We start from the raw sequence: 14,601 nt of genomic DNA, 5'->3' as shown, positions 1-14,601 counted from the left end.
ATGGCATCAAATGAGAGTACTCAGACCTGCTGCCCACTGAGGAGTGGGCTGTTCTCACCACTGGGGCAAGTGCGAAAGATCCAGGGCAGACGCAGCCAGTGGGTGCTACCATGTGGCAGCTGAGGAGTGGGGAGAGCCGAGCCCTGCTTCATAAGTCTGTGCCTGATATCAGGAGAAGGGGAAAACTGGTTAGCAATGGACAAAGGCAGCCTGACTTTGCTTCTGCAAAGAAGGGGACACACCATATCCCAGGTCTTGGCCTTGATCCTAGCTCCCTTTCCTTCTCCACACCTTCAGGGTTTCATCCTCTCATTTCTGTGGTAGCCACTGTCCATTCCCCTCTCACTTTATAAGCCTCCCTGCTTTGAGCGCCTTAGTACCCCAAGCCTGGGAATCTGCCCTTCTTGCAGGTAGAAAACTCAGTTCACCCAAACTGTCCCACTCAATATTATTAACAACAGTCATCAATATTATCAATTGCACTCTTATTTCAGAGCCAGGTGCTTTACCCACATTGTTTCTAATCCTTACAACAGCCCCCCCAGAGCAGGCATTAGTTTTCCTACTTTTCAGAGGCTCAGAAGGGTTAAGCTACTTCCCCAAGGTCCCACAGAAAGACTACAGCCCAGGCCTGTCTAACTTCCAAGTGTGGGCTCTTTTCGGGATGCCATGCTTCTTCACAGGGAGTGATGGTTCCTTCTCCCCTTGAGGAAGAGTGAGTGATGGTAATGAGGGGTAAGAGGGTATAAGCTGGATGGTGGGGCCCTCACCTGTATATCAGAGATGCAAGCACCACAGCCATCAACACCAGCACAATGCCCACAAACAGGGGAGCCTGCCCAAGACCTGCTTCTTGACCTGTGAGCAGAATCCCAGGCACTGCCTCAGTCAGTGTCTGCTCCCTGCCAGCTGGCCTCTGCCCACTCCCCTTCTTCATCCTAGCTCTTGTCCAAGTACCTACCAGGCATGATGAGCTGGGTGCTGACCAAGGCCAGGCTGTTGGCATCAGCCAATGACACATTGAGGCAGTAGGTTCCCATGCCACCCTTCAATACCTGGTGCAGAACCAGCTGGCAAGCTGGGCTGGGTGGTACAGGCTGACACAGCCGCTGGGCAGGAGGTTGGCACCCTGGTGATGAGATGTCCACACATGCTTCCTTTGGCAACCTGGAAGATATGTCAGCTTACATCAGCAGATCTGGGAAGGGACACTGGACACCAGAGAGGAGGGCAACAGTCAACTCAAAAGTTATCAGGGCAAGCAATGGGATACTCACCCGCCTTGGCAGGACACAGTCAGCTCAAATGCATCCCCCTCACTGGACGGCACAGCCTGCAGGATCTCAGCATTCTCAATACCCTCTGCAGAGTTGCAAGATTATATTAATTGGGATTCCTCTATGACCCAAAAGCCCACAGACAAGAAAGGCCTAGGGCTGCTTCTCCAATCTCATCCCCACGCCTTCAAATAAGGACCCTGACATTTGGGTATTCTTTCAGTCCAGGTACCTCCCAAGTTATGCTTCCACTGGCCAGCCCCTAGGCAGCACATGCTTCCCTCCATCAGCACCCAAAGTAGGCAAGACTCACGGACAATGTCCAGGGTGAGGGAAAAGGAACCATATCGATACAGAATACAATCCAGGGGAACTTGTCTCTTCACCAGCATTAAGGTGGCCGTACCATCCATCAGGTTCAGAGAGCCTGGCAGGAGAGAATTGAGGAGGCAAGGTTAAAGGACAAATGACTCACCTGGACGCAGAAGCCAAGCAGGCAGTTTTCCAGGTAGAGCCAGAGTTACTAAATCCTAGAGTCACTTGCTTGGAATCAGAAAACACCTGGGAAATCTCATTTTATAGATAAGGAAACTGAGGGCCAGAAGAGGAAAATAACTGCTCCAGAGTCACACAATTAGGGGTAGAGTTGCAGTTTTTAAAAATCCCCAAATGTTTATCATGCCCACACTGTGCCAGGTCTTGGGCTAGATGCTCAACATATGTTAACTCATTTAAGCCTCTCTCTTCACTTCCTTCTTTCTTCGGGATGGGAATCCAATGATGGGAAATGGGAGAATCAGGGTCCTGGAATCTGGGAAAGATTTTTGTGCATCTACACTTCAACAGAAAATGAGATATAAATATTATGTTAATGGGCCGAGCCCGTGGCGCACTTGGGAGAGTGCGGCGCTGGGAGCGCGGCGACGCTCCCGCCGCGGGTTCGGATCCTATATAGGAATGGCCGGTGCACTCACTGGCTGAGTGCCGGTCACGAAAAAGACAAAAAAATAAAAAATAAAAATAAATAAATAAATAAATATTATGTTAATGATTACAGTTTGTTCCCTGGCCTTCCCAACAGTTCTCAGGAGTAGAGAAGCAACAAGCTCTCTCCTCATGGCCTAGGTGAAAACCCTGGTTTCCTGAACTCCAGACCTATTCCATGTCATTAAGAGAGACATGAGGGCTTTAGAGCCAGTGAGAGCTCTGAGGGGACCACAGACCCTCAGAGCAAAGGATTGGGTAACATCTAAGAGACCACAGGCAAGCAAAGGATTGGGTAACATCTGGGTCTTGAGTAAGATTTTCAGAGTAGAATGGTGACCAACACCCTACCTCAAAGAAACTCATTAGCACTGGTCCTTTTACCTGTAATACTTTCTGTAGGCATGAATGGACTGGCATCTGGACCCTCAGGTTCAGGGGTGGGTAACTCTCCAACTGTGGTCTCCACCAACTCTGTAGTTGTTACCTGTGCAACTGTGGTTCCAGAGGGCTCTGCAGTTGACACCTCTGCAGGTGTCATACCTGTAGCCTCTGCAGTTGACATCTCTACAACTGTGGTACTTATGACCTCTGAGGTTGGCACCTGCTCAGATGTAGTACCTGTGCCCTTTGCAGTTGGCACCTGCACAGGTGCAGTACTTATGACCTCTGTGGTCGGCATCTGCACAGCTGTGGTTCCAGAGGGCTCTGTAGTTGGCACCTGACCAGGTGTAGTGCTTACAACTTCTGCAGTAGGCACTTGACCAGCTGTGGTGCCAGGGGCCTCTGCAGTTGGCATGTGCCCATCTGTGGTGCCTGGAACTGGGGAGGAGGCACAGGAGGTGAGAGGAATGGCAGCCTGCAGCACCACCTGGGCAGTGACCGGGCCGGACTCCAGGTAAGTATGAGTGACCATAAGTGCCCGAGAGATCAGGGTCCCAGTACTGTCTCCAAAGTCCCAGGTGTAGGAGAGGTCAGCCCCAGCCAAATAGCCACTGGGGTCGTGGAGCTGGAGGGCAAAGGTCAAAGGTTGATTTCTCAGGAAGTGCTTGTTCCCTCCATCCAAGGCTTGTAGCTGAGACACTCTCACGGAGAAGGGTACCTGGTCTGGGATAAGAGCCAGAAAAGGTGAGAACTGGGCCTGGGCTGCACTGTCTCCTTTCAAAACCCTTTCTTCCTCTCTAACCCCAAGCTGACTGACTGGCCCTTCACCGGCTCTAAGCCCCACATTCCTCTGCCCAGGTCTTCCTGGCCCTGGCCCTACCCCTTTAAGGTTGCACACCATCTCCCCTTTCCCCTTTCCAATCCAGCCAAGCCTATCTACCTTTTCCTGCCTTGCAACTGGCCTTGCCCTTACTAAATCCATACCAGTAATGGTGAAGGCTGAACTGGAATGAGCGAGAGGCACGTAGCTCTGGGGCCCCCGGCGGTGGTAGACAGTCACTTCCATGGTGTGTGTGCCCAGCATTGCTCTGCCTGTCCCAATGCTCAGCCCAGACACTGGGCCTCCTAGAACTTGCCAGTATTGGCCTGAGGTTTTTGGAAAGAAAAGCAGGGAGGGGAGATTACTGGTCAAAGGGGACTGAGGGACAGGATTAGAAACAGGGCACCAGAGAAGGGAGGTCAGGAGGTGTACTGAGGATGACTACTTCAGAAGGTGTTTGGAAGGCTGTGATATGGGGGCTAGGGGTGCGGAGCTGGGAAGGGGTTCTAATGGAAGGTTCCATGGGGTGGGAATACAAGTGGGGCAGGGGTACCAGAAAGAATTATAACAGAGTTTGGATCCCCATACCAGACAGCAACCAAAACAAAACAGAAAAAAAAGAATTATGTTAGAGTTGAAGAGGGTGACGTGCTATGGGAAGAGGAAGGAGTCAAGGGGGAAATGAAGATGAGGGAAAATAACAGAAGGTAAAGAGTGGGGCCAAAAAGAAAGAAATAAATACAAGTGTGGATAATAGGCCAGAGAAGGGCATCCCTCACCCCAGGTCTTCCAGACATAAACGAAGTTTCTCCTCTGAGTCCAAGGGCCAGATGGGCAAGGTCCACCATCAGGGAAGATGCAGGCATCATCAGGTTCCTGGGGATACACTGGCTGTCCTCCCCACACCTGGCTCCCTGAAAGGTAAATAGAGTCACCTTCAAACCCTGGCATTCTTTTCTATACACCAAAGCCCCTAAGATGGCTCCTAGGGAGTCAGAGAGGGGCTCTGGGAATACTCCCTAGCTAGAAAATACATTCTCCATGGTATAACCCATTTGTTTTTTTTTTTGTATAACCCATTTGGAGTGGTGGCTGGGGGTGGGGCGTGTGAGAACTACAATTTAAGATTCATATGTATATACTTACGAAGGAAAGAGATTGAAATGCCATATATCAAAATGTTTAGAGTGGTTTGCTCTAGCTAGCGCTACATAAAAATAAAAATAACTGCACCAGCAAAGATTTATTGAGTCTTTACTGTAGGCTAGAGCAGACATTATGCTAAGTACTTTACATATTAATACATTTTAATCCTTACAACTACCTTTCAAGGTAGGTACCATCCCCATTTTACAGGTAATGATATGGGAGCACAAAACAATCAAGTAACTTGTCCAGGGCCACATACTATTGACAAGTTTAAATCTGGGCCTGTCCAACTTCTTTTTTTTTTTTCTAAAAGATGACCGGTAAGGGGATCTTAACCCTTGACTTGGTGTCGTCAGCACCACACTCAGCCAGTGAGCGAACCGGCCATCCCTATATGGGATCCAAACCCGGGGCCTTGGTGTTATCAGCACCACACTCTCCCGAGTGAGCCACGGGATGGCCCCTGGGCCTGTCCAACTTCTAGGTCCACAGAATTCTGCTGCCCCCATTTTAGGTATGGTAATTTTCTTTTCTTTTTGCTTTATCTGTGTTTTTCAATTTTACTGCAATGAGTATGTATTACATATGAATTTTGTTAAAAAAAAAAAAAATAGAGGGGGAAGGGGACATTCCCTGAGCTCAGTGGAGACACCAGAGTCTGAGTCCTAGGAATAAGGGCCTGGAATAGAGAGGTACTCACCATTGATGATGGTGGTGTTGGCCCAGATAACCTGTCCATCTGGCAGTACCTTTTGGCTTTTAGGGAAGTGCAGGGCAATAGAGAAGGAGGCAGTTGCACCAATCAACGTAGGCCCGTCATTACTGACCTGAAGGGACACTTGGCCACCTGGGAAGGGAAGCTGCATTAGTTCTTCCCTATATACCTTTCTCCTTCCTATCTTCCCAAGGTACATTCAACTCAGTTCTTCTTGATCTTCTCCCCATCCCATTCCTACTATGCCCTCCCCTAGGACTTCCAAGTTCTTACCTCTCCAGCAGTCAGGACCCCGGGATTCTGTCCACTCTGGATACAACTGCCTGTTCCAGGCTTTAGTTCTGAGCTGCCTTGAAACACCAAGCCAGTCCTGGTCTCTGGGTCCTAAAGGGAATGTGCCATGAGGGCCCTAGGATCCTTACTCAGTACCTTCTCAGGAGATAACACTCTATCCCAAGTCACCCATTCATTCTCACATTCAAAGTGCATTTTACAGAACGCAGCCTTATAACCCCAGGTCACCGGTTTGGATCCCCATACTGGACAGCCATGAAAAAAAAAAGTGCATTTTAATTTACTGAATACCCGCCATGTACCAAGCACTGTTCTAAGCACAAAACACTTAAGAAATGAATAATATCAGCCAGCTGCCAAAAAGAAGAGAATAAAATATGGCTCTGAAGGGATTCAAGGTGAAGTATAGGAAATAGACATGTGTATAAATTACTATAATTCAAGGCACCATATTTAATATATGCCATAACAGACATACATGTAGTGCAACAAAATGACAGACTAAATAGATTATTTCCTCTATGGGACTGGGAAAGACTTCAGTGAGGAGTTGCCCTAGGACCAGCATGAGCAAATGCACGGGGCATGGAAGCACACAGCATGCTAGGGGACTACTAGCAATGGGGTTGATGCATACGCTGAGAAATGAGCCTGAGAAAATGGGTTGGGGGCTTTAAGTGCCAGGCTAAGGAGTCTGGCCTTTATCCTGTAGGCAAGACTGCCTCTGAAGGTGTTTTCTTTCAAATTGAGACATAGGGCCGGCTTGTGGCTCACTTGGGAGAGCGTGGTGCTGACAACACCAAGTCAAGGGTTAAGATCCCCTTACCGGTCATCTTTTTAAAAAAAAATAAAAATAAAAATAAAATTGAGATATAATTCACATACCATAAAACTCACACTTCAGAAGATTTTTGAACATGGTCAAATTTGTGTTTTAGAAAGATCAGTACGGCAAACAGTGAGGAGGATGGATTAGAGGCAGGCAGAGATTGAGGGAGGAGACAGAGAAAACAAAATTATTGTAACTGACCAAGAGAGAGGTCTGAGGGAAAAAAGGATATGATGGACCTCTACATGCCCATACCCAGATCAAAGAGCTATCAACATTTCACCTCCTGGGCCGGCCCGTGGCTCACTCGGTAGAGTGCGGTGCTGAGAGCGCCAAGGCCCCGGGTTCGGATCCCATATACGGATGGCCGGTTCGCTCACTGGCTGAGCGTGGTGCTGACAACACCAAGTCAAGGGTTAAGATCCCCTTACCGGTCATCTTTTAAAAAAAAAACAAACAAAAAAAAAACATTTCACCTCCTTTGCTTTATCTATCCTTATTGGTAGTTGTTTTTGGTGTGATTTAGTTTTTGTTTTTGGCTGAAGTATTTAAAAGCAAATTCCAGGCACCTTGTTATTTTAATCCTAGAAATTCAGTCCGTATCTGGAAAAAAATATAAATATTTTCTTGTATACACATAATATCATTTCACACTAGACAAAGTTATCAAATCCAGTCCATAAAATTTCATGAATATCTAGAAAAATGTCTTCTTAAGATTTTAAAACTAAGGATCAAAAATGTAAACACAGTCTTTTAGGAGCCTCAAGTGAGTGGGCGTGAACAGACTGTTTCCAGAATACATTAAGGAACATAGTAAAAGAAAAAGACTTGAAACTGCAGCACAAACAAGGGAAGTCAGATCAAGGAGAACTTCCTAGAAGTCTGTGAGACCAGGGATCTAGAGAGAGAAAGGGGGGCTGGGATGTGATGTATATATTTCAGCACAGCAGAAACTATCCTCACCTCATTTCTTTTTGTTTTCTTCTTCCCCTCCCCCAAGCCTCACCTCATTTGTAATGTGTACTGAAAACCTAGTTGATTCTGCTGGGGGAGAATCTGTAATCACCTCATTGAGCATCCCACCGCTAGAGCAAGAGAAGACACAAGATATCCCATTCTTTCTTCACTTCCAATCCTCCCTCTTCAGAACAGCACGGGACATTTCAGACCCTCTCACCACCCCCACCCCCGCCCCTTGCTCCTGTCACGAGGCCCCAATCCCCCAGAGCCCTTTCATGTGACGCTCAGCTGAGACCCCTCTGCCTGTCTCTCCCAGCCCCAGAACAAAAGATCTGGGCTGGGTTCACCCATCCCCATCCCGAGGCGTGGGGAAAGTGGTCCCTCCTTAGCCTTCTTATCCAGTTCCATATTCTCTTACTCCCCACTTTAAATCCCCTATCGCAAATGCCTGAGATTCCCTAAAAGAGCCTTCTACTCATTTCACCCCTTTGAAGTCCCTGCTCCAGCTTACTGACCAGGAGGCCTTAGAATTAGTGCTACAGAGACTCAGTATCCTGCCCCTCCAAGCTTAAGAGATTATTTTCAGGCTCAATTCGAAATCTCCATGTGGGGAGGAAAACTCAGATGCCCACATCCTCACTAAATCAGATGGGTGGGAGAAGCCTAAAATATTGCTTGTATCTCCCATCAGGAGGAGAAAAACCAAAGAAAGTGTTTAACCCCAAATTCACATCTGCTCATGTCCACGCACCCACACTCACCTTCTGTGGCCCCCACAGCCAGCAGAGCACCCACCACAACTAAATGGAGAAGACACCTTCTCAGCGCCAGATCCATCCTGCTCTTCCCTCTAGCAGCCAAAGGCGCTGGGGGTGGCTGGGATAAGCCCCTATATAAGAAAGGGGTGCTCATTTGCATAGCCCTTCCTCCTCTCCCTCTAGGGGAGGCCTGGGAGGGGCAGAAGGACAGGAGAGAAGCAGAACTGATAGGGATCCTGGTCCTTGGACGTTCCTTTCCTATCCTGCTACTCATTGAGTCTCTGGTTTCACTGGGTCATTCTCATCTTGACACCCTCAGTTCCCGGGAGAGAGCTGACTGAAAGGCACACCTAACACGCACCAGACACACACAATTCATCAAGGGAGAGTGAATCAATCAGTTAAGTCAAACCAGGAACTTCTCAAAAAGACAAAAAACAGAATCCTGCATCCAAAACCGGAGAGAGACAGTATCAGGGTAGGCTGTGAGGCGGCGGCAACAACTCTGAGGCTCAGGAATCCTTTACAATGAGATTCCCGGCTTCCTACTTTTCAAAGGAGAATCCCTGGGCCAGGTGGAATTTAATCTTACATCGATACACATTTTCCCGAGGAGCAGTGAAAATAGTGAGTTAGAGATCAGGGAATCCTTACAGACTAGAGACACAGGCAGAAAACTCGAGCTCTAACTAGGTACTTGGGAAAACGTGTACACCGCCCCACCAAGGAGAAACTTGTCTTGCCCCTCGGAACCAAACTTGCACGGGGCGGGGTCACTTGCGGCGAGAAGAGCTGGTTTGCCCCACCCACTTCTGACGTTGACCAATAGGAAGGATTGGGGGCGGAGCCGGTGAAACGCGGGAAGGAGGGGCGGGGCCTCTGGTGGCGGTCGGGAACTGGGGGGAGGCGGCAACATTGTTTCAAGTTGGACAAATTGACAAGAGCGAGAGATACCCTGCGTTCCATCCCGACCTGGGGCCACAGTGCTGGGCCGTGTTTCCCCCTCCTCGGCCCCTGAGAGCCGGGGCTCGCTTTCTGCAGGGTTCCCAGGCCCCCACTCCAGGGCCGGGCTGACCCGACTCGCTTGCGCTTCATGGAGAACTTCCAAAAGGTGGAAAAGATCGGAGAGGGCACGTACGGAGTTGTGTACAAAGCCAGAAACAAGTTGACGGGAGAAGTGGTGGCGCTCAAGAAAATCCGCCTGGATACGTGAGTGACTTCTGTACCGGGACTCCTAACTGAGGAGCTCCCTGACTGTCCACCCCCACCCCCAACAGGCGGGTAGCCGTCCAGAGACCGGAAGGTAGCAGGGAGGGACTTCTTCTGAAGTGGAGAGGTGGGTTGAGGGACAGTAGAAGGTTTCCCTGGGGAGAGTATGGGGTGGTATAGAATCCATGGAGAACTTCTTTCCCAAACTGAGCCGGATGATGCCCTCAAATGTGCAACCAGAGAGACTCAGGAAGAGAAAGGAGGCCTCTGGAATGAGGTCCAGCACTCCCCCACGGAAGTGGGTTATGTGGGAATCGGTGAAGAGCACCTTTCTGCATGATGAACCTTCCTCACTGCCCCAACCCCACCCTCATCTTAGAATTCTCTCCCCCTTTCAAAAGAATGGCAGTTGAACCTCACTGGCCCTTCTAGGGAAGTTGAATGCTACTCCCACATTTTTTTCTCTATTACCTTCTCTCTGCTTCACCTTCACCGGGAGGCTTAACTTACTTTCCCCTGGGAAAAGTGGAAATAATGACCTTAACATGTCCAAAAGCCACACTCTCACTACCCAAGAATTAACTCCTTACAGCACCCTTTCTCTTCTCTTACTTTCCTAGGGGAGCGGGGTGGTGTCTCCTTGGGGGAAAGGAATGACTGAGCTGGTGAAAAAAGGAATATTTGTAACCATATTTCCCATCTCTGCTTTCCCAACCTCTCCAAGTGAGACTGAGGGAGTACCCAGTACTGCCATTCGAGAGATCTCTCTGCTTAAGGAGCTGAACCATCCTAATATTGTCAAGTAAGTATGGATCTGGGAGGTGATCCGATAGGAAAGGAGGATGAGTTCTGTCTGTATAGCCTGGACATTTCTCTTCTTCACCTCCATTTCCCGGACCTTCCCTTCCTTAGGCTGCTGGATGTCATCCACACAGAAAATAAACTCTACCTGGTTTTTGAATTTCTGCACCAAGATCTCAAGAAATTCATGGATGCCTCTGCTCTCACTGGCATTCCTCTTCCCCTCATCAAGGTAATCCTTGTCATCAACTCCTCCTCATCACAGGCACGTCTTGGGGGGACTGGAGGCAGGCAATTGAGACTAAGTGATAATTTTTTATCTTGGCCTCCTTCCTAGTCCTCATCCTTGTGTACATACACATACTCCCCTTTCTTTTGTGTCTCTTTCTTGGCACATTATACTCATTAACCCTAGGGTTGGGCTGAAGAATCCAAGTTGAAACCCTAGTGAGTCAACCTAGCAGCTCAGGTGAGAGGTCAGATGAAACTCAGATAGATGGGATTTGAGGACACTTGGTAGATTCCTCAAAAAAGCCCTTCTGTCTATTTGATGTAAGAAATAGCCAGTAAGTCTCTGTTGTCTGTTTTAGGGCTGGGTTTTTTACTTCCAGGTACTTTCACTCTACCAATGCAAATTTATTGAACATCTTCAATGTGCTAGGCACAGGGTATGGAAAAGGGATGCAAAACTGAGTAAGACTTCATCCTTATCCTCACTGGGCTGACAGTCCAATGGCAGAAATAGCTTGTAAACATATAATTATAATCCAACATAGTAAAGGCTTTACTAGAGCTTTGGGGGCACAGAGCAAACCCTAGTCTGCTCATTATTATGGAGAAACACAGTCCTCTCTCTCCTTTGTCAGAGCTATCTGTTCCAGCTGCTCCAGGGCCTAGCTTTCTGCCATTCTCATCGGGTCCTACACCGAGATCTTAAACCTCAGAATCTGCTTATCAACACAGAGGGGGCTATCAAGCTAGCAGACTTTGGACTAGCCAGAGCCTTTGGAGTCCCTGTTCGTACTTACACCCATGAGGTGAGTCTTTCTACACTTTTCTTCTCCGAACTTCCTAGGAAGTGTTAACAAGGGCATTCACAAAGTTACTAAAAATATCTGACCAACAGTTTCTCTCTTAGTAGATGGAAAGAATCTCTGACACCCTAAGGGGTCTTAGGGTATGCACAGAATTCGTACTGTGGGGCTAACTGGGCTTACAAACCAAGCCAGAACACTGGATGGCACATTATTAAAATTACGACCATTTGTCTCAAGTTTTCCGGAAAGGTCCCAAATTGGCGGTTCAGAAAATATGTCTCCAGAACCTGGACTAGGCTAACTCTGGGCTAAGAAGTTGTGTGTAGTCATTTCTCTTATGGGAAATCAGAGTGAGGGAAGGAGACAGCTTAAGAGGCTGAGAGTTAGAGTAGTGTTGAGGAGCTGAGATGTGTTAATCTCCATGAGCTATAAACCTCCGGTTCCCTTCCTCCTCTTGTCCTCTAGGTGGTGACCCTGTGGTACCGAGCACCTGAAATCCTCCTGGGGTGCAAATACTATTCCACAGCCGTGGACATCTGGAGCCTTGGCTGCATTTTTGCTGAGATGGTATGGAGGCTTGCCTAAGTTCCACCCAGCCCACTCCTCCCCACATCTAAGAACAACAGAACTGTTTCTTGGCCCAGACCTATGACTCTTCTATCACAGAGTTCTCTCTCTAGAGTAGCACCAAGAGGGGTTGTGGGGAAAGGATAGGACTGTTGTCCTGATATCAATCACAATGTTAGGATCTCCTCAAACAGGCTTAGTATCTAGTATACACCTCTTATCCCTGAAATGAACTAAATCATTTCTGCAACTGTTTTAGCTTTAGTTTGCATATATTTGGGAGAATGATTTCCATTTAGAGCCCCCTTCATTTGGTCTGTAGAGCTTGTTGTAGGGGGGCAGGAATGTAGTGAAGCCAAATGCATTCACTTTATCCATACCCTTCATTTAAACTGCACACTTAGATCGTGTCCCCCCTCAACCTCTGGCATTTCAGATTGAAGGGTCCTTGAGGCCCAGCTTTATGTGGGAGCTCCCATCCCCTTGAACACAAGAGTGGAGTAGGCCGAGTCTTCATATCAAATCAGCAATATGTTTTATGGTCCTGTATCTGGGTTGTAACTGGGGACTTGGAGACCATCAGCCTATATATACATACATATACAGTGTACATATCCCCCAGTGCATAACCTTACAATTGCCCATATTCCTCTCTCAATTCATCAAAAATATTTGTTAAGCACCTAGTGTGTACCCAGCACCATGCTAGGTGCTGTGGGGAACATAGAAGAAATGGAAGACACAGTCTCTGCCCGCTGTGCTCCTATCTAGAAGTGGCTGCACCACAAGGAGTGGGGATGACCGCAGTGTCTACCCCACACCCCGTGAGTGTCTTGGGATCCCTTTGCTACATGTCAGTGGCACCCCAGACATTCTCCCCTCCCAGCCCCACCCAGCCTTGGGGATCTGCAAAGCCATGGTTGGGGGAAGGAAGGAGGGGGCAAGGAGACAGATGAAGGGACTTCATTGTCTCAGGCTCTGTGTGACTGACCACATGAAAGGTCCTGGGGAGGGAGTCATGGGGCCCTGTTGACCTTCCACTGCTTGTGGGAACCTCCTTTATACAGGGGCCAGTTTGACTGATGTCAACATGGGTCTTGGCCTTTCCTCTTTCCCCATTTTCAGGTGACCCGCCGGGCCCTATTCCCTGGAGATTCTGAGATTGATCAACTCTTTCGGATCTTTCGAACTCTGGGGACCCCAGATGAAGTGGTTTGGCCAGGAGTTACTTCTATGCCTGACTATAAGCCAAGCTTCCCCAAGTGGGCCCGGCAAGATTTTAGCAAAGTCGTGCCTCCCCTGGATGAAGATGGACGGAGCTTGTTATCGGTGAGAGTGGGGAGTGGGCACCTGTTTCCCCTCATTTATTCCTCCAGGGCTGGGCTTTCCCAGGATGAAGAAAAGATGAGACCCTGAACTCTGGGTCCCAGCATTTCCCTAGTCCCTGCTTCTCTCCCTGTTGGCACATTAATTCAGATATGGGAGGAGGGAAATGAAAACTCTGCCCTGGGTAAAAGAAGTTCTGGTTTCCTGATTTCTGGGAACTCATGCTGCCCGTTTAGTCCACTGTCACATCACTGAAGTCAGCATACATCTTTCCCTCCAGCAAATGCTGCACTATGACCCCAACAAGCGGATTTCGGCAAAGGCAGCTCTGGCTCACCCTTTCTTCCAGGATGTGACCAAGCCAGTACCCCACCTTCGACTCTGATGTCCTTTCTCAAGCTCCAACAACCCCCAATCTTACCCTCTCCTCCTGGGTGGGCTTGACCTGGCTTGGCCCTGCGCTATTTGAACTCTGGTGGGCTCTCTGATCTAGTCTGGCTGCCTTAATAGTCAAGTCACCTTTTCCTATTTGCCAGCCACCTCTGAGGATACAGGGGTGGAGAGAAGGAGTAGGTAAAAATGAAAGGAAGTTTCAGTATTAGATGCACTTAAGTAAGCCTCCATCACTTTCTCCCCCTCCTCATAGTTATTGCTGAGGAGGGCTGGTATTTAAAAAAAAAAACAAAAAAAAACCTGACTACTCTCTCACATCAGACTTGCCATCCCAATCTCTGAATGCCCCATAATTATTATTTCCTGTGTTTGGGATGACAGGGACCCCAAGCCTCCTGCTGACACTGTTTTTGTAAAGGCCAACTAATAGCAGAGGCTAAGTTGGAACTTTTGAGAACCAAGTAAAATGAAACAACAAGGAGGTTTTAAAGAATTGGGTTAAAAATAAATCCTATCAGTTTATATCCTAGTTTTATTGTTTCACCTCACCTAAGAGTCTGGGAGACTCATGACTTAGCCCTGGTGGGGCTGCAGAAGAAATGATTGCCCCCAGTCCCCTTGTCTATCCCTGTTATGGCAAGAGGAGTCTGGGAAACTCTGGGGCAGGGATTGTGCTGCACTCCAATCTATTGCTTCACTGCAGCCTTATGAGGCAAGTGAAAGATGTTTGAATTTTTCTCTTCCTTTTAGGATTCTTAGTTCTTCAGTTGCTGGGAATCCCTGCTCCCATCTTCCTCTGAAGGCCACCCCCCACCCCATAGAAGTGGAAGTTAGGGTTTAGAAATCATTTTGAGAATGCTGACACTTTTTCAGGGCTGTGACTGAGTGGGGGTATTGGGAAAAAAGATTTCTTTAAAAGAAGGATGAACAATTATATTTATATTTCAGGTTATAGTAGATTTTTTGTCAGTGGGTGGACTTGTTGCCATGTGCACCTTGGGATTTTGTAATGCAAATGTTAAAAAAAATACTTTTTTCTTTTTATGATTTTTGTCTCTCTTCTCCCACCCTTTGTCCTTGAGTGTTCTTGCTATT

General features: G+C 48.1%; 2 protein-coding genes across 7 annotated transcripts; one reads left to right on the top strand and one right to left on the bottom strand.

Moving 5' to 3' along the window:
- Positions 1-20: 20 nt before the first annotated feature.
- Positions 21-8,252, bottom strand: PMEL (premelanosome protein). Of its 5 annotated transcripts, none has more exons than XM_063075940.1 (12): positions 8,177-8,252; positions 5,603-5,713; positions 5,315-5,461; positions 4,245-4,379; positions 3,630-3,791; positions 2,883-3,368; positions 2,646-2,756; positions 1,591-1,704; positions 1,278-1,362; positions 962-1,167; positions 771-879; positions 21-162 (listed from the first exon to the last, which is right to left on the bottom strand). In XM_063075940.1, exons 1-12 carry the CDS (start codon positions 8,250-8,252, stop codon positions 21-23), a joined length of 1,884 nt encoding a protein of 627 aa, XP_062932010.1. The 5 variants fall into 5 exon arrangements, with proteins under 5 accessions (XP_062932010.1, XP_062932011.1, XP_062932008.1 ...); XM_063075941.1 differs by having other exon boundaries at positions 771-858; XM_063075938.1 differs by having other exon boundaries at positions 2,646-3,368.
- An 832-nt stretch (positions 8,253-9,084) lies between these two features.
- CDK2 (cyclin dependent kinase 2) lies at positions 9,085-14,584 on the top strand. 2 transcript variants are annotated; one of them, XM_063075239.1, is made up of 8 exons: positions 9,085-9,382; positions 10,107-10,184; positions 10,295-10,415; positions 11,050-11,220; positions 11,686-11,787; positions 12,468-12,611; positions 12,913-13,116; positions 13,394-14,584. In XM_063075239.1, the coding sequence occupies exons 1-8, from the start codon at positions 9,267-9,269 to the stop codon at positions 13,496-13,498; spliced, it is 1,041 nt and encodes a 346-aa protein (XP_062931309.1). In that variant the 5' UTR covers positions 9,085-9,266; the 3' UTR covers positions 13,499-14,584. The 2 variants fall into 2 exon arrangements, with proteins under 2 accessions (XP_062931309.1, XP_062931310.1); XM_063075240.1 differs by lacking the exon at positions 12,468-12,611.
- The last annotated feature ends 17 nt before the right edge of the window (positions 14,585-14,601 follow it).

The sequence above is a fragment of the Cynocephalus volans genome, chromosome 12 (genome assembly GCF_027409185.1).
Source record: "Cynocephalus volans isolate mCynVol1 chromosome 12, mCynVol1.pri, whole genome shotgun sequence".
NCBI lineage: Eukaryota > Metazoa > Chordata > Mammalia > Dermoptera > Cynocephalidae > Cynocephalus > Cynocephalus volans.
The sequence above is the reverse complement of the archived record's forward strand: the minus strand, read 5'-3'. Positions and strand labels throughout refer to the sequence as shown.

Bases quoted from the DNA above. Each gene is read 5' to 3' on its own strand.
- PMEL (XM_063075938.1), bottom strand. From the start codon at position 8,252: ATGGATCTGGCGCTGAGAAGGTGTCTTCTCCATTTAGTTGTGGTGGGT. The intron at 4,380-5,314 runs GTGAGTACCTCT...TTTACCTTTCAG, and splicing joins CAACACCACCATCATCAATG to GGAGCCAGGTGTGGGGAGGA. The intron at 1,168-1,277 runs GTGAGTATCCCA...CATATCTTCCAG, and splicing joins ACTGTGTCCTGCCAAGGCGG to GTTGCCAAAGGAAGCATGTG.
- CDK2 (XM_063075239.1), top strand. From the start codon at position 9,267: ATGGAGAACTTCCAAAAGGTGGAAAAGATCGGAGAGGGCACGTACGGA. The intron at 10,185-10,294 runs GTAAGTATGGAT...TCCCTTCCTTAG, and splicing joins AACCATCCTAATATTGTCAA to GCTGCTGGATGTCATCCACA. The intron at 11,788-12,467 runs GTATGGAGGCTT...ATATTTGTTAAG, and splicing joins GCTGCATTTTTGCTGAGATG to CACCTAGTGTGTACCCAGCA.